Below are 19,837 nucleotides of genomic sequence, written 5' to 3'. Positions count from 1 at the left end.
AAACTATGTTTTCTGGCTGTTTCTTTATTACGAGCAATTAGTGCGAAGATAAAACAAGGATCGCCTCTGAGCTGGTAATTACCTCAGTCAAGGATGGCTTTATTCCCCAGAACTGCAATATAATGTGCCTTCTTAACTAAAGCTTTGGTCATTTCCTGTGGAAAAATAATTGGAGTGTGTTATATTTAGAGAAACGACATATCCATGCTTATAAAAATATTTAATTTTCTTCTCTGTTATACTCCCTTGTATCTTTTCATCTTTTTTATTTCAGAACCCATTCCAGCTTCTAACCAAAAGCTTTTAGGCTTATAATTTTTGGCTATGCTACATATTGCATGACCATGGGAACCTGATGACTGCCTTTTGGAAAACAGTGTGATATTACTATAAAAGGCGTCTTTAAGAGAATACATAACCAGTGATGGCCTGTAGAGGATTGATTTCTTCTGGCATTTTTCCTTAGATAGTCCCTCCACACCCAACCCTGAGTTCTGCTTTTCATTCCATGGGCTGTGAATTGTAGTCTCTCTCAAATTCCTTCTTTTTCCAGTATGTACATGCTGTGAACTTACTTTGCGAAAGGGGCTTGACTCTATAGGGCTGGACAGGTAAGGATGGGGTGCTGGGCAGGGTAGGTAAGATGAACTCATTCTGTCTTTTCCAATTCAGTGGAGAAACTATCAGGAAGGAAAGGGCACTTCCATAAAGAGGGGAAAGGCACAGGACAACATGAGGTGAACTGTAAATGTTGTTTTGAATCTTCTCACAGTTTTTTACTTTTTCTGTCCTTCTTTTGGCATCTTCTTATCTTCTTCCTGACCTGCCCAATTCTTTTTGGGGTTTCTCATCCAGGGCAATCACTGGAGGGCTTGTTGTAATACAAATGGCAGAGCCTCTTCCCTCCTTCCAATTCAACAGTTCTGGGGTGGGTTTCAAGGATTTTCATTTCTAACAACTTCCAGGTGAAGCTGAGGCTGCCAGTCCAGGGCCACACTTTTGAGAACCACTTGTCTAGGGATTGTGCTTCACCATATTTATATTTTCATTCATGCAGTCACACATTCAATCAATATTTCTGAACATTCCTGAGCCTTAGACACTGCACACTGACACTGGCTTTAGTGACTGGCATTGGGTAGGTCTTTAATAAAATTTAAATTGCTGTACAGACCCAAGTCTCACAGTCTATGGGTACCAAGCATTCTTTGGCGGGAGTGACTCAAATTGCATCAACTTTTATCATTTCCTGAATAAAACAAGACCTCTAGCACCTTTCCAAAAAGCACTCAATTGTGTCTTAGAGAGTTGCCTGGACTTGCCATTCTTCTACTTATAATCCAGTCAGTTCTGGTTACCACACAAGCCTCTCTCTCATGTATGTCTTCTCTTTATGCAGCTACTTAAGGGCAACTCGCTGCCATGCCTGCCTGTGTCTGCTTTCTGTTGGAACCATGAGGTTCATGCCACTGGAGCTGCCTGCCAGTGCTGCAAAAGTTGCCAGTCTCTGAGGGGTAGTGGAGAGAATTAGATGCTCCCTGGCCCAGCATCCCACTTCCTGGCAGGCCAAGCCAATGGCTGCTGGCTCTTTGATATCTCACAGACTAATATATAAATACATCCCTGTCTATGCTTTCCTGTAATCCTTCTTCCTTGTGCTTGAATCTGTGCAGTTGGGGAAGTGGACATGGGTGGCTGACAGGGTATGTGATATTAATACACTCTGCCTTTTCCCGTTTCTCTACCAATTCATAAAACATGTATGTGTAGTTACACACCCCAGCAGCATATCAGATATACCACACATCTGACTCACAGTGGGTGACACAACTTAGTCTCAAAACTACCAGCTACAATTGAATAAAGGAGTCCAAATTTCTTTCTGCTTTTTTCACCTGCACTTTAAAGATGTTTACTTAAAATCCCAATGCATTTCTAATGTTCCAAATTTAATCTAGTATAGCTAGGGTCCTTCCTTCCTTTAAATGCACTCTGTAGTTTATTTTCTTTTACATAAACTGCATTAGGTGAGGAGAGAAGAGAGAATTCATAGCTCCGCACTAGTTTCTGGCAAGGAACCCAATTTTTACTCCTCTACAAAGGCAGAAAACTACTGCTGCATAGGTTGTTCTGTTGTTCTGTCTACCAAGAATGACCAAGGGCCAGCGTGTCATCCTGTTTTCTCCTCTATGCATGTGGGCTGGGGGTGGGGTGGGGGCATGTGGGCTGGGGGTGGGGTGGGGGCAGAGTATTGAGGCCTTCAGTGCCTACTTCTGAAATAGAGAAGCTTAGTTGTCTAGATTGTCGGGGGCTTTTTGAGGAAATTCAGGGTAGCTTCCAATTTACCTAATTCTGTTTTTACTCCATGAATTTATTAGGAAGTATAGGACAAATGCTAATTATTCTAATATGCATAAATCATCTAATTATTAAGAAGTGAAATAACCTTATAAATATTTATCATTTCAAATATGTCAAATTGGCTGTCACACCTTTTATCTGTTTACTATATTATGGTCTGTTCATGCACACATTGTTCAGTTTCTGGTCATGTGGCAGAATCTTCCTAACACACACACACAGCTATAAATAATGGAACAAACATTCTCAGGCAAAATGGATTATTGCAGGAGATTTCCATACTAGGAAATGGCAGTGTGGAACATACTGCTCTGACCAGGCATATTATTAGAAAGAGAACACCCAACGTGGTAAAATGGCAGGCATTTAATCAGCTGGAAATATGCTTACTTGGTGTACTCTTGGTCGTACATGAGACATGAAGCTATGGCAATTAGAGTTACTTCATAGATTTGTAAGGCCAGTACTGAGGAGACAGGTGGTTTTCTCCAAAAAGTGCTTCTCCTACTGCAAGTAGTTGAAGCTCTTTGCACTTAGCGACATCTCACAGATCACCTACTAGCAACACGTTCGCATTTTTTAACAAAATTGTGAAAAACAAATCACTTCATATTAAATAGTATAGCATTGGAACCAATTATTTTATTGTAATGATATTTAGGTTATAATGGAATTTTGGACATCGAGGAGCTTATTTATGACAAAAAAATCAAAATTTAATATCATATTTTTCTAACATGAGAAACAGTCACTAACATGCATTGCAGGTTCATTAATACATATTGTGCAATAGTAATTAGTTTGATGTCTTTCACCTGGCGTTTTTCTATTTGAGCAGACAATGCAATCTTGTTTTTTGCCTCTCACATTAATAATATGTAATTTATTGTCCAGTGTGTACACTACTGAAAGCACTTCACACATTCTCTTTCTATATAACACTGGCTGATTTTTTTTTTACGTTTACCTCAGTATATATTCCATCTCTTTATTTGCTTTTTTTGTGCAATTTGAATGGAAAATTTCAAGAAAGCGTGCATTTTTGAAAAATTTGCGCTAGCTTAAGTTTGTCCTGTATCACCACCAACAGGCTCTTTATGTCCCCTGAGAGGGGGACATCAGAGTAGTTTACTGGATTTACGATGACCTCTCAGAGAGGACATCCGAGTGCGAAGGGTTAGTATAATACTATAATAGGTCAACAGGAAAATTGTCCTTAAGGATGAGCAACCAAGTGTCAGAAAGAAGTGCACATATTTCTATAAAATATAACACAAAAATTACAGCTTCTCTTGCCTACAGTTTAAGAGACAGATACAACATAGAGTACTGTTTGAAGAACTACAAGCTCCTTTCTGCCAGTTAAACAATTTATGACAAAAATTCCAGGATTATCAGGCTAAGAGTTTTTTGGTGGCTGGATAGGAAAGGTTGGTGCTATCCAGGCCTCATATTAGAATGGAGAACAAAAGTATCAGCAAATTTCATATGATAAGCAGAGCAGAGTGTATATCCATGAACCTAGGATAAAGCCAGGATTCTTGTTCTAGAAAAACTATGGGTCCTTGAGGCTAGGAGAGTGGGGAACAATGAACAGGGACTCAGTGGAAGGATCTGGAAGGCAAAGAACCAGGAACAAGGTGTCCACCTGCAGGTCTGTGCAACAAGCGTGGGTCAACAACAGCAAGGGGAAGTTTAATACTTAGCTTTTCAGTGCATGGGGTCCTTAGATATTCCTCTTTCTGAAGGGCTCTCAGGAGGTGACATGCTACTATACAGCTGCAGCTAGTGACACACACCTGACAGGAGTGGGGACATGAGAGTGCTGTGGGTGGGACTTTTGAGGCTTCTTCATCATTTAATCTGTATCTGCTGAAGGCAAACTGCTTTACCACATTTGGATCTTACCATTGGAAGCCTTGAAGGATTTGCAGAACATTTAACTGTAAAATGGTGTTGATTTGTTTCTAGAACTAGCCATTTAACTCTTAGAGCAGAGTATCAGGGTTAGGGTTAGAGTTAGTATTAGGGTTAGGGTTAGGGTTAGGGTTAGAAGATTTTAAAGCCATAGATTCCTGGACTCTACTCCAATCATTAAATGAGAATCTCTGGGAAGATGGATGGGGCCTAGGCATCTACATATTTTAAAAAATTTTCAGTGTTTTTTTTGTCATTTTCAAATTTAATTTTTAAATGATTAAAGTCTTATTCTTCATTTTAAATAAAGGAGATGCAAAGAAATAATTAGTGTTCTACCTTCTTTCTATATAGATTTATAGTATATACAAAGTATAAAGAATATAAAATGAATAGCTACTTACCTACCACCTTTTCCACTTTTGTTGAAGGATAAGATATTTATATAGAAAAGTACACAAATCACTAATGTACAGTCAATGAACTATCTCAAAATAAACATCCTTTTGTAAATAGTATCTAAATAAAGAATTACAACATTACCACAATCCCCATTCCACTTGTGGTTTCTCCATCATACTCTTCCCTCTTCTGTCAAGGTATAAAAAGGTCCCAGGTAATTTAATGGGCCATGCCATTGTCTTATTGTCTACTTTTTCACTTTGTTTCCCTGATGGATTTTTTTTTTTAGTGGAAAGAAAATTCTTCAGGATGAGGATTATTTGTTTTTCTGATCTAATAATATTAACAACTGATATTTTGAGTTCTATATGTACATTCACAGGTTATATTATAAGACATATGTGAATGTTATATTATGGCAACACATTTTCAAATCAACACTCATTCAAATAATTTAGCTCAATTTTTCTAAAACTAAATTAAACTTCTCTTGAATCCCATACTACCTGTTGACAGAAAATATCTTTCTACTCTTTGTCAGCAGAGACCCTGAGCAATGGATAGAAATTGTTTCCATGTTCCAAAATGAGTTGTAGGTCCACTGTGCTAAGGAAGTGTTGCTGCCTTGGGAAGCCTGAGGTCTCTGGGGCAAAGGATGGTGACTGCGTCTAATGGGCCATTTGTGGCGTAATACATACAGGCCCAAGTGAGAAAGCCAACCTGTGGGTCACCTTAAATGCTGCACAGGAGAAGAGCCTAGAGGGATGAGGTGACCCAACAAAACAGTGGGCTTCCAGGTTCCAAGGGGTTGGGGGCCATCAACAGATAGCCAGACAGGGGCTTTGGTAGTGATGTCTTTGAAGTGACTGTAAAATACTCATCAGAGGATGAGCTGTACACACCCCTGCCAAGCTTGGGAAGTGTACACCAACTCACAGCAATATTAATGAGTAGCAAGGACGTCTCTGCCATTACCACTTGTCTCTCTCCACTACCCTTCAACACTGGAACAGCCAGATCCAGCCTCAAAGTGGAGTGAGTGGGTGGTTAAGGAATGGAAATCCCTAGACAGAAAAAAGAGAATCCTAACTGGCTCTCCTCTCCCCATTTTCAGCAGATTTTGGCCATGATTTTTTGAGGGACAGCTAGCTTCTGGAGAAATTCTAGAAAATTTTTACAAAAGAAATTCAAAAATTTTTGGAACTTGACAAGAATCAAACATTTAAATTAATTTGTGTGTATGGATGCGTGTTTGTGTCTATGATTGACTGGAGAACTTTACAAAAAAAATCTACGCATGACTAGAAAAGTCATGGACCTTCCTGAGTTTTTATCTAAGAGGTAACAAGAGTTACCAGGCCAAAGAACAGGTTTGAATGGGCAATGGGGGAAGTGATTAAAATTGTTCTCTAGCTGGGCTCGGTGGCTCAGCCTGTAATCCCGTGCCTTTGGGAGGCTGAGGCGAGTGGATTCCCTGAGTCCGCGAGTTCGAGACCCGCCTGGGCAGCGAGACCTCATCTCTACAATAAATCCAAAAATCAGCCGGGCGTGGTAGTGCATGCCTGTAATTCTGGCTACTTGGAAAGCTGAGGCGGAAGGATCGCCGGAGCCCAGCAGGTCGAGGCTGCGGTGGCCGGGTACGGCCACTGCACTCCAGTCTGGGCGACAGAGTGAGACTCCAACTCAAAAAAAAAAAAAAAAAAAGAAAAAAAAAATTGTTCTCTGACTCCATCTGATGAGCCTGTTTATCTACTGTATTAGTTAAACCAGTATCTTGGATACACTAATAATTCAATGTTCTTGTCCCCCAATTTTGCCATGATAGGTTTGCCATGGCACAGTGGTGATTCTGTTGAGGCCTGGACTGAGAGAGGTACCTTTCAGAAGTTTAATAAAGCATTAGGAGAGATAAAAAAACAAACACATGAGTATTTGAAATTGTCATTCCACCTCCACTATGTCATTTAGTCTTCACAAGAAACCGATGGGGTAAGTGCTATTATTATTTTTCTCTTATAGATGAGGAATACCAAGGCTTAGAGAGTTAGGATGACTTGCCACAGGTGACCACAGCTAAGAGCTGAATGAGGAGAACTCAAAGTCAGGCCTCCCCTCTTCACAGCCCATTCTCAGTATATCACCCACTATAGCCTCTGCTTATCCCTACTGTGACCATAAGAGGTGACAATGTTTTATTGGTCATTTCTAATAAGAGACATTTTCAGAGAGAGGCTTGGGAAAGTTGATCACTAACTGGCACAGCACTTACCTACTTTCTAGGCATTTCTCCAGTAACAAAGTTGCTTTAAAAACAGCTAGAGGAGGCTTCTGCTTATTATAACCTGGCCTCTGCCAAAGACTTACTTTTAACTTTTAAAGAGCCAGGTCAGTTATTCTTCTGACTGTATGAAAATAATCCGATAGGTATAAAAGACAGCCGTTCCATGGATTCCTATCAAGAAGTTCACAGTTACTATCCAAAAAAATATTCTGTGCTTATGAAGGCGGGTGCTTAAAGAGTTTTGGAGCACAATGAATATTACTTTGATGCCTAAATTCTCACGAAGTTTAGCCAAAACTTACAGGCACTTCTAGGCTACTGTCAATATTGGGATTGTTTCTTCTCTTTCCTCCATGTGGTAGGACTTTTAGAGAGGAGGAAGGGACTGAGTTTAAGAGTACTGAAATAATAGTCCTATTAGAATTTTTGGCATTTTACCACTTTGAAGTTTATTCTTTCCTTTATATATTCCAATTCCTTGCTGTTTTTACATTGTAAATGTAGTATTTTAAAGATTATATGTCATATGCTAATCTCTTACTCCCAAGTATCCCAACCTTCTTTCTCAGTAGGGAGAAAAAAAAATCCTTATCCTTTTCCACCTCTTTCTTTTGATTCTATTTGCTATGGAAGCCTATGTGAGACCCCAAGGTCATCAGCCCTGGTCTTTGTGCCAGGACATGCAAACTACATAGACCAATCACTAACCTGTTTTTTAAAAAAACCTCCAATCAGGGAGAGTCCACGACTTCTTTTTGTGAACTGTTGCACTGTGCAATAGCACACTATAAAAGTCTTTCCCTATCTCTGTGCACGCTTATCTCATTGTTCTATTTTTTCCCCCGTTTCTGTTAACTCTTTCTTACCTTTTTCCCCCCTGAACTTCTAGGTTTTTTCTTCTCAGAATTGGTGGGAGACAAATAGGAGTCTGTAAATGGCTAGGATGGTAAGGTGAGTCGTTCCTGGGAATGCTGGTGTTCTAATCCCGAGCTCTGTGGTATGGATATCTGAAGGTTGATGGCATTCCTCATTTCACAAGTCATTTATTTGGTGGCTGCTGCCCCACCAAGCCTAGCAAACACTCTCAGTCTTTTTAACTTCATGAGACTGACATTTCTTTTTTTTTTCCATCACGCCCGGCTTGGAGTACAACTTTTTTTTTTTTGAGACTGACATTTTAAGTCTGTTTGCAAACAGGACGCTAGAGGGCTCCCAGGGGTTAAAAATAAGTGGAAAGTTATTTGAATGAAAACTGATTCTGTACGGCATTTCTTTTTTCAGAATTTAAAATTAAAGTTTATTTTTTAACTATTGTTTTTTAAAACCTCATACATATTAAAACTCTGCAGTATTCAGCTTACAAGTAACCATTTTGCTTTTCAATCAGTGGTTTTTCAAGGGAGCTTTTAAAGCTGAACTGAAATGTTTGAGATGTAGAACACCCTTGACCATGAAATATGTTCTACTTACATGCCTCAGCCTTTAAAAGTTCTTTGCATTAGAGTCAGGGATTACATTCTTCCTGGAGCCAAGCATGGGGCCAGCTGTGTAAGTAAGGTTGCTTACGAGTTTCTTTTTCTTTTTAATAGTGAAAAAAATAGAACTAGAGATCCTTTTATTTTCTTTCAGCTGACTTTGGTGGAAAGAAAAGGAATAAAAAGCAGTCAGATTTGTGTTGTGTGTGTGTATGTGTGTGTGTATTACAGGATAAATGTAACTGCTTCCAAGTTATGGCTTTATATTATATTAACACTCCATGTATAATGAACATGTTATAAAGAAAAATGTGTACAGTTAGATTAAGAAAATATGTTTCTGAATTTGAATGTTAATAGTTGGTGCTTCTGTCCAATTAGTTAGTGCAGGATTTGTAAAAATAAATATGTGATAGCTGTAGGTTTTTAAAAACCATCTATTACTTGTCTTAAGTTATTTCTGAACTTCAAAAAGGAAAAGCACAGGTTTGTGACATTTTAATGCTTTTGCTTCATAATCAACTTAAATGAGTCTAGCTACAAGTTATAAAATATTCTTGGATTTTTGTGGCTTGTTTTCACTACTTAAAACTGAATATCAAATCTATGCAGCTATCGTATTTCCATTTCTTAAATTTGATTTTTAAAAAAAATTGCTGGTGATATTTATGAAAGGAAAGGGTTACTTTTTTCAGCACTCGGCAGAGGAACTGAAATGGTTTGAGATTGTGACTCAGTTAACTCTGTTTCCATTCATTCCCAGAAACAAGCTACATTACTCCTTGGAGAGGCTGGTAGTTTAAAAGGTCTGTTGTAGCGAGTGTCAAAATATTCCCAACTCCATCACCAGCCCTTTCCTGCCACCTCTACCCACGGGAGACCACTTAGATCCCGAAGCGGGCGCGACAGCTGAATCCAGGAAACCATGCATCATGTCAGCAGGAGCCAAGTGCAGGCTTTAAACTCTGTTCAACATGTGGATGCGGCAGAGAAATGACCTGTCCAGACAAGCCAGGGCAACTTATAAACTGGTTCATCTGCTCCCTGTGCGTCCCGCGCGTGTGGAAACTCTGGAGCAGCCGGCGTCCAAGGACCCGCAGGAATCTCCTGCTGGGCACTGCCTGCGCCATCTACCTGGGCTTCCTGGTGAGCCAGGTGGGGCGGGCCTCTCTCCAGCACGGACAGGCGGCCGAGAAGGGGCCACGCCGCAGCCGTGACACTGCCGAAGGACCCTTCCCTGAGATACCCCTGGATGGTACTCTGGCCCCTCCCGAGTCCCAGGGCAACGGGACCACCCTGCAGCCCAATGTGGTGTACATCACTTTACGCTCCAAGCGCAGCAAGCCTGCCAACATCCGTGGCACCGTGAAACCCAAGCGCAGGAAAAAGTATGCAGTGGCATCTGTGGTCCCGGGACAGGAGGCCTTGGTCGGACCATCCCTTCAGCCGCAGGAAGCTGTGAGGGCAGCTGATGCTGCAGTGCCTGGGCACGCTCGGGGAGGAAACCTGGCCAAGGCTGGAGAGCAACCCTGGAGGCTGCTGCGGGGTCCGGGAGTGAGAGCTGGGGGCTTCGACTTACTGCAGCCCAGGGCCAGGGAGAGCAACATCAGGATCTACAGCGAGAGCGCCCCCTCCTGGCTGAGCAAAGATGACATCCGAAGAATGCGACTCCTGGCGGACAGCGCAGTGGCCGGTCTCCGGCCAGTGTCCTCAAGGAGCGGCGCCCGCTTGCTGTTGCTGGAGGGGAGTGCACCTGGCTCTGTGCCACGCTGTGACTCCAGCCCCTGTGGGCTGCTGAAGCAGCCCCTGGACATGAGTGAGGTGTTTGCCTTCCACCTAGACAGGATCCTGGGGCTCAACAGGACCCTGCCTTCTGTGAGCAGGAAATCAGAGTTCATTCAAGGTAACAGAGTTGCAGCCTTCGTTATTTGCAGCTGTTGGGGATTCGCGTTCCTTTTCTCTTTTCCCTCACTCTCTTTTTTTAAATGATTTTTCTCCACCCACGTTTCACATTTGGACAGCAGCAGCAGCCTGTCTTTCCATACGCTTGGCATTCCTCATTTTCTCAGCCTGGGAGGATATGAGAGTTCTAGGGAAACACTGCACTGGACATGCAAGAGTAGGCCCACGCTGTGCAATCTTTGCTCTCCATTTCCCTGGCTGCCCTTCCCCGTGGCTTATTAAATCTAATTAAAGCCAACGGCAATTTGCATGATGAGGAGAGGAAGCTGGGTGGAGGCAAAGAACTTGCTGGCAGTCAGGCATGCTATTAAAGAAGTTACTATGGGAGGGAGGTTTGGAAGTTTTGAAAAGTAAGGAGGAAATGGGTTATCTTTCATGAGCAGATGGAGTCCTTTTAGCAAGCACAGAGCCAGACCATGTAAGAGTCAACTCCTGACTTTTTAAATAATACAATGGATTTAATCCCTATATTTGACAAATAAAGAGAATGAGGCCATAAAAGATGTTTTGTTCAGTACAGATACTAACTAGCCATGTGGTTTTTTCAAGCCTGTGACAATGAATCTGATTTCCAAAATTCTTTCTTCCTGGGTGTCAGATTCTAGGATATGTAGCCAGTTACTGAAGTTGCAGACAAATAGGGTGGGCTGTGGTCATGCCCATGCCATATTAAGGATATTCCCTGAATATCAAGGCTACTTGAGTGTTTGAATACAAAGTACACGGAATACAAAGTACAGTATGGGCTTGTGTTTGAATGCAGAATGATCCCAGCAGTTATAGTTATGAACCAGACTGGCTCAAGAGGCTAAAAAAGTGTCTGCAAAGAGATTATAAACTCAAAAGATACCACCTCCTTTTTCCCTGACACCATAAAATATAGCATTTCAGAGATGTTACCACAGGGAGCTTGGAATAAAATAGATTAAAACCCCTGGGAGTGGCTGAGAACTAAACTGCATTTTCAGTACCTTTAGTATTACAATTTAGTCTTAGAATGGATGCTCCTTGAAGGACCAGTGATTGTCTTAGAAAGTCTGGCATTCCTTACTCCTAGTTCATGACTAGGTGGTGTAGATTCACAGTTATGTTTTGATATCTCAAGTTCACACAGTCTACCACAATTATGCTGATGTAATAAAGCCTATCAAACATTTACTTAAGGTTGGTGAAAGTGAATTTTTATTGAGTGCTAACTCTTTGCTAAGGTTTATACTAATTGATTCATATAGTTCACATATGCATTGATTCCTGTAGTTCTCACAGCAGTGCAATAAGGTAGGTACTATTATTATTTCCATTTAGCAAGTCTGAAAATTGAGACTTATTCAGGCAAAATAATTGGCCTCAACTTCTACAGCTAGTAAATAACCAATTTGGTTTTTGAATGTAGTTTCAGCAAACTTCAGAACATAACTTCTTAACTACTGGAGTTAGGTGAATATGTAACTTGTTTTCCAAACTGGAACACTCAGGAGTGAAAGAAGATACTGATGGTTGTTGGGAGCATAGGCATACACCAAGACCATTCTGGGTAAAGTAGGGCACAGGATCACCCTCGCCATGCTTTATTGCCATTCATTTTCATGTCATAAAACCCAGACAAGAGAAGGTGAATTCTTAGATACATCCTAAAGTGGGGTTCTCTGATATGTCATTTGAATGCTCTTAGATGGAAGTCAGTAGAATAAAGTAGTGGCTGAGAGCCTGGACTCTGGAGCTGGACTGCCTGGGTTTGAACTTACCTGCCATATGACCTGGAAATGTTACAGTACCTCTTTATGCCTCAGTTTCCTTAGCTGTAAAATAATAATACTACCTACCTCATGAGGATGTTGTTGATACCTGAAAACACTTAGGACCGGTACCTGGCACAAGGCAAACCTTAAAAAAGTACTGACAATTATTGCTACACCAAGCAACATGAGGTAGTACCAAGTTCATTGAGTTACTCGCATGGTCTCCAAGTCTCATATATTATTTCTTTTTTGTTGTTGTTTTTTGAATTGAAGTCTCACTCTTGTCAACAGCCTGGAGTACAGTGGCATACTCATGGCCACCGCGGCCTGGACCTGCTAGGTTTAGGCGATCCTTCTGCCTCAGCCTTCCAAGTAGCTGGAACTCCGGATGCATGTCACCACACCTGGCAATTTTTTTTTTTTTAAAATTTATTGTAGAGACAGATCTCACCAAGTTGCCCAGGCTGGTCTCAAACCCCTAGGCTCAGGCAATCCTCTTGCCTCGGCCTCATATATTATTTCATTATGTATTGGGACTACGACTAAAACTGTTCATTTAAACTTTTTGTAGACAGAATTCCTCTTAGATATTTAATTCTTTACTCTCTAAATTTCCAGCATCTTTGAGAATAAAAATTCAATTTGAAGGAGGGATTTATAATCTCAATATGGCCTACATATTTCTGTCTCCATTCATAGTGAGTGATGACAGAAATAAACTAATAAGGTTTTGCTGATGTGACTCAATTTAATTAATTAAATTTCTAAGGTCATATCTCAAACAGCACTGGACCTTTCTTTGTTCTTTTTTTGATACCTTCTCCTCTTTAGCCATTTTGAGTCACAAAGTCAGCTAGTTTCCTCGGGGGCCCGTGAAAGCATTTACAGATAGTTATGAACACTCTGCACAATATAATTTTACTCAAGTAGACTGTCATAGTGATACACAGTACATGAATAGACCAGTTCTGGTCATGCTAGGTTCTCAGGATTTCTCTCCATTTACCTATTTTTAGTCTTTTCCTTACCTGTATCTTTCTTCCCCTGCTTTCCACAGAAGTGTATGTTTTTCTTCAGGCCCTTTTATTACTTTGCCTGAATAAAACCTCAGTTTTATCACCTGCTAAATGGAAACAACAGTGCCTACCTCATAGCATTGTTGTGAGAAATATAATCTGCTTCTCTTGGTCAAAGCTTAGATTTATTTGAGACTCTGCCCACTCAAGGGGGTAACAGATCTTACCTAGTTACCCAGAACCTTTTCCTGATGCACTTTATATTATCATATTATGTAATACATAGCTGTTTGTTTATATAACACATATGACCAATTGTTTAATAATCTGTTCCTTCTCACTAGTCTCAGGTCTGTGAAGGCAGAGATATTTTTTTTACTACTGCATTTCTGGTTCCTAGTGAAGAGTCTGCCACATGGTAGGTGCTCAATAAATATTTTGAATGAATGCAGGAATGCATTCTTAGCTTGTTCCAGTGACTAAATAGTAAATCTACATTGGAAGCTTCTAATATTCAGAACAAGTACTACCATTTTTAGTCCTATATCTAAGCTGGCCTTTCTCCTGGAAAATCTCATAAAGAGTTCATTGTGGAAGTAATGAAAAATGTTTTTGACAGTCTCTTTATAATGCAAATAATAAGTTTTACTGAGATTATTCTTGTAAAGACTATCAATATGGTCTGCTGGCAGCACATACCAGTGTAATTAGGTAATGAGTTTTCTGAGGGAGGAACAATAGGATTTAATTTAGGTATATGTTTCTCTGATGATCTGGCTTGGTCTAGAAGTAGATATTTTAATGTTCAGGAGAGTGGACAGCTAGCAAATCCTGTAACTAATCTTCCCGAAATGTTGTTTCTGTTCTCTGACTTTTGATTAATGTTTATGAAAATCAGTTTGTATCAGATACTAAGAAAACAATTTATTCATATTGCAAATTGAATGTAGATATTCAGGGTCTTTTAGTTATTATTTCCAAAAATCCTATGCAGTAGACCTTTTTAACTTCAATTTAGAGATGAAAGTAAGGTGGGAAGACTGTTCAAGATCATACAATGAGCTAGTTGTCAAACAAGGCATTTTGTTCTAACTTCCAAGTCTTTCCTTTTTCATTAATTTGTTTCTTTTAACAAATTATTTAACACACACTGAAGTATGTCTTCTTTCTGCATCACCACAGCTACTAGTATATTTAGTTATTTAATATAGTGAACCAAATGACATACACAGAGATACATCAGTGGGAACGTCTTTTTTCTCAAGGAAACAAGACTACCTTAAGCATAGCTAAGAGTTATGGAATGTTCCTATATACCAGGTACTCTTCTAAGTACTGTGCTTGCATTATTATATTAACTCCTTCTAAAAGTTCTCCCAGCTGTACCCAGGTGTCATAGAGGCTGGGCACTCCATGACAGAGATTTAACAGACATGGAAATTGAGGCCCAGAGCAATTAAGTACCTTGCTCAATGTCGTATAAATTTCCTGGATATAAATGGATATATGACATGCAAAGAAATATAGAAAAGAGGATCAAATGATGTGATTTAAATGATCTGCCTACCCCCAGCCTCTCTGATGAAGCTCTCTGTTGATTCAGTCCAAAGATAAAGAGTTCCAATTATAAAACTCATCTCCAGGGATTTCTAAATTGGTAAAACTGGTGTGGGTGAGCCACAAGCTCAGGTTAGGCCAGGACAAGTTCATGGTTGTATAACTAGATGAGTTCTCGAAGATTCTCCTTGAACACAAAAATATATATGTGAAATTAGTGGACATACTGCTTGTGTACTGTATAATAGACCTTGTGACAGGTGCTACTCCAAAGGTATCCTAGAAAATGAGAAACATGTACTTGGGAAGGCAAGGCTATACCTAAGTAGCAAGTGGCAGCAGTGCATTACAATATAAAACCCAGCAGTTATTGCTCAAGCAGATTCTCATCCCATATGTGCCTATGCGGGAAATAAAAAAATAAGTAGAAATACGACATCAAAGGACCCTTTAAAACTCTTTTTTTAAATAGTAATGAAGTCTTTTTCAATTGTGATAAATAATCTATAGTTATGCATTACTCAGCACCTATACTGTATTTGGTGTCTTCTGTCTGTTATACCACTTAATGATTCTACATAGCAGATGTTACTGCTATTTTAAAAAGAGAATCCTCAGGCTTTGGGAGGTTATGCAATTTTTTCTAAATCACCTGGCCAGTGTGCGGTGGAACTGGAATTTGTACCCAATTATCTCTGACATGGAAGCCTTCTCGTGCTGCTTCTGCTAACCCATACCACCTCTCAAATCAGGCTGGCTACAATTATGGGATAATGACAAAGATGTGCACATCTTAGCATGATGGTTTCTGATTTTACCACTGTGCCAACATTTCTATTTAATTTCTCCTTTTTAGTTCAATAATCTAACATTGATAATATTTTTACTCAAGGGTAGTATTGATATGCTATTCTGAACATTACTACAAGTTTTTTCTTTAATGCAAACCAAAGTGCCAATGCTTACCAGAGTTTTTGTTTACCACAATCATATATATGTTAATGTGACTGAACATATTAGTTTGTTTTCTGCCAAACTGTCATTGTAAGAGTCTCAAATCATTACAAAAGTCACCAGATTCTGTGTGGCACTGTGATATTTAGATAACTTTTTAAAACAAAATATTCTGGAGTATTTATCTAGGATTAGACAAAACAAATTACATTCATGTAAAAATCAAGAACATAAAAAAGAAAACGCAGCACCCTTCTGTGATATTTGATTTAGCAGCTTTGCCAGAGCTTCCCCTGTAGAATGCACAGTAATGTGAATGGATCTCAAGGGACGCCATTTTGGTGGCATTTAAGCATTGTACCATTTTTCATGCCCAGCATGAAAGATGCATTTTGTATGCTTTATTTTTAGGATGCTGCTTTATTGCCACAGAGCTGTCAGGCTGAATTAAGGTAGCCTGGTTCCAGGAATTCTGTATGTCAGGGCTGCTTAGATGACAAACTGCAGGCACCCCACAAACTTCCATTTAAATTCATTGTAGATCCCAAGTTGCTCACTGTTCTCCAACTTGTATTGCCTCTTCTTATTATAAAGTAGGAGAAATATATTGTGTATTTTTCATGCTCTTTTCAAGTCCATGCGAGCAGCACTGTGAGCTCTGGTGACAGTGTGGTTGCCAAGGCAGAGGGATGGCCATTCTGCCTTTCACATTGTTTCAGGTCTCAGGTAGGCACCAAAGCATTTTGCAGGAAGTATTGAGGATGACCCAGATGCCCCCGCAACTTGGAAACATGCTGGCTTCTGAATTCTGGAAGTCTTTGACATATCTGCAAGCTTTCTGAAAAATATTTATTTGGAAGTATATAATCCTATTTTGTTTTTAAAAATGGGGACTGAAAGCATATTGTGTTCTTCATCAGAAAAGCCCTAAGGCTCTTTCTTTATCAATCAAATTGAGCTGGTCAGCTTAATGCATTCATTCATCAGCGAACAAAAGTTTACTGAGCCTCGGCTCTAAGCAGCACTGTGCTCCAGCGTCCTTCTGTTTGCTCACTACATACCTTCATCTGCTAGTGGGGAACCCAGCAACCTCCTGTGCTGTGCTTCTGGAATTTGTCCTTTGATCCCATACATGGCTGGGATAAAAGGGCAATGAATGGTTGCCGCAGTACTAACAGAGTAAAAGATGCATGTGCTTTAACCCCATGGGATCTGCTTCCTTCTGTAGGATCACATTTATCTTTTCTTCCTTTCACGCATATTTTTTGAGCACCTGCTATGTGCCAGCCACTTTTCTGGCCACTGGGCTACATCAGTGAACACAACAGTCAAGAACCCCTACCTGTCAGTGTGGAGCGGACACTAGTGGCCATGTGTGAGTTCAGTGGCCTGGAGGAAATCTTATTGTTGCTGACGCCAGGATTCACTCGGCACCTTCCCGAGCTCACAGTCACATGACCTCTTCAATGAGATTGAATCCACTGTTGTCACTGAGTTGATCGAGGACCATACTGTTGCAGTAGAGCTAGCCAATCCTCCCTACATCAGTTGATGGGCAGACATTACATTTCAGTCCAATTCAGTTGTAATAAATTCAAGTTATGTGTGAGGCACTGTCCTAGGTACTAGGAAAAAGCAGTGTAGTTTCCAATTCAAATAGCTTTATGGTTAAGGGAGAGACTGGCAGAGTAGACTCCTTGAGTTTGAATATTGAATCTGCTATTTACTGCTGCATGACCTTGGGTAAGTTACTTAATCTCTTTGGACTTTATATTTAACTAGAAGAATAAGAATGATAATAAAAATAATGATGATAGCATTATGTAACTTAGAGTTGTCATGAGAATTAACTGAGTTGATATGTATAAAATACAACATTGACCAATACATAGTGACACTTTTAAATGTTACCTTTCATTTAATAAGCGAGTATTATAGTATTAGTCCAATTCAGTTGTAATCAGTTCAATTCGATGGCATTTATAATTACAAGCGAGGCACTGTCCTAGGTATTAGGGAAAAGCAGTAGTCTCCAATTCAAATAGCTTTGTAGTCAGGGTGCACACTGGCATTGTAGACTCTCTGTTCTTTGAGATATGTTTCTTAAGATTTTCCTAGTTTATCTAGGTGGATGTTTACTTGCATAAAATAAATGGGTTACCTAAGATGTTCATGTAAAGAAAGTCCTTGGAGTCTATAGTGGATATTAGCAACCTCTCTCATTTGTAAAGTGCTAAGCACTATACCTTCATCATCTCATTAAATTTCACAGCAGTCCCATACATCAGATATTCTTGTACAGATCTTCTGAGAGGAAACTGAGGCTGAAATAATGACACATACCCCCAAAGGCCCATAGGTAGTATGCAGGAGACCTGGGATACAGGTATCGGTCAGGAAGACTCTGTTACCTAGTTCATAAAAGCTGCACTTCCTGCCTCCTGATTTCCCTTCATATCATATCATGTGTTTGCCTCCAAGATCACAGCCTGGGGGGTCTCCCAGTTAATCACACATCCAGATCGCGTCCTGCTTTTACTGCCTTGTAGTCTCATTCCCAAATGTATCCATGATGCCTAATGCTCCGCTTCCCATGACAGCAATCTGGGGTAAGCAGGAGAGAAGCAATGGTGTTTCCACCATCCCTGTTTTCATCATCCTAGTGTCTCAGAGACTGATGGTTACCTAGGAGTGGATAGTTGAGAACAAGCTGGACTGACAAGGGCATGGAAACCTCTGCACATCCCTGGCTTTTGTTTCTCTAATGCTTCTCAATCCATTTAAGGTGAACACAATAAAACCACAGCTTACTAAGATGTTACATCTACCATTTAAAAATTCTGGTTTCATTGACACTAGAACCTAAGGGCTATACATGAACATTGGGAGATTCTGAAAATTTATTCACTCTTTCATTCATCAACATTTTTGAGTGCTTGCTTTGGTTTAGATACTGCATCAGGAGTTGGAGATCCAGAGTTCTAAGAAGTAGTCCCTGGTCTCCAGAGCTCTCATTTTGGAAGACAGGACGCTAAGCAAACCTACCTTACAAAAAGAGTCTGATTAAAAACTGCAATGGAGCTGTTTTTAGGAGGCCCTGCTGGTACAGAGAAGGAGAAGTTATCCTAGAATGTGTGTGTAGGAGCACGGGTGGAGAAACTATAAAGACTTTTGGGAGACATAATGCCAGAGCTGGTTCTCAAAAGTCACTGTGGGTGGAGTTGAGATGTAGTGGGTGAAGAAAGGGTAGAGAGAGGAGATGCAAGAAAACTTGTGACAGCAGAGTGTGCTCAGGAAACTGCAAATAGTCCTGAAAAATGAGAAATTAGGGTGTCGGGGGGAGGAAGTGAGTTAGGCTGTGGTGAATGGAGAATGAGTGTGTTTTGTGTCATGTGAGGAGCATGGACTTAATCTTATGGATAGTGGAAACTCACAGAAGGGTTTGAAGAAGGGCAATGATGTCATGGGCTCTACGTTGTAAGAAGGTCACTCTACTCAGGAATTCATGGATCCTTTAACTGTGTTCATAAACACTAAATTACCCAAGACTGGGTCACCCGATTTGACCAAGACTTCATCTGCAAAATGTGGTTGTGCAGCCTGGCACAGTGACCACATTATCACTACCCTCTGAAGTCAAATTCCATTCCTGTGTGTTTTTTTTTTTTTTTAATGGAATATTGAGATAGGAAGAGTCTGGGAGTTTCCACTTATATAGCAGAAGTCAGAGCAGACCTAGAAAGCAGAAGTTCCTGCTCATTAGTCAGAACAGAGAAGGACACTTTGCCTTTAAAGGAGAACTGGTGATTTAGATCATTTAAGCGGTTTGTGATGGAGAAAGTCACAAGACATTCTCTTTTCCTGCTTCCTCAGCTTCATACTTAGCTAACCTTGAGGAAATATGGGGGTTATTTTAACTCAGCTGAACCTAGAGAAAACAAGCTATGATATGGCAGACAGTTATATAGTAAATAGTAAATTTAAAAAAATAGCTCAATGCAGCATCAAACTCTTGGGCATAAGTGATCCTCCCACCTCAGCCTCCCAAAGTTCTGGAACTGCAAGCATGAGCCACCACACCCAGCCCTGTGATTTTTTTTTTTTTTGTTTGAAGGAAAGTATTCTATATCACCCAGAAATCTATTTTTTTGTGATTTAATTTATTTGTCATTG

At 40.2% G+C, this 19,837-nt stretch overlaps 1 protein-coding gene across 1 annotated transcript in view; it reads left to right on the top strand.

Annotated features, from left to right (window-relative positions):
* The first annotated feature begins 8,126 nt into the window (after positions 1 to 8,126).
* The window catches only part of FAM198B (family with sequence similarity 198 member B), a 49,161-nt gene continuing 37,450 nt past the window's right edge, over positions 8,127 to 19,837 (top strand). Inside the window, exons 1-2 of the mRNA XM_008066574.2 lie at positions 8,127 to 8,509; positions 9,200 to 10,339. Coding sequence (XP_008064765.1) covers positions 9,430 to 10,339 — 910 coding nt within the window. The 5' untranslated portion in view covers positions 8,127 to 8,509; positions 9,200 to 9,429. The remainder of the gene's footprint in view (positions 8,510 to 9,199; positions 10,340 to 19,837) is intronic.

Source organism: Carlito syrichta, unplaced genomic scaffold (assembly GCF_000164805.1).
Source record: "Carlito syrichta isolate Samal-C Ts95f unplaced genomic scaffold, Tarsius_syrichta-2.0.1 Scaffold309010, whole genome shotgun sequence".
In the NCBI taxonomy this organism is placed as follows: Eukaryota; Metazoa; Chordata; class Mammalia; order Primates; family Tarsiidae; genus Carlito; species Carlito syrichta.
Note: the sequence above shows the minus strand (reverse complement) of the source record. Positions and strands in the feature narration are given on the sequence as shown.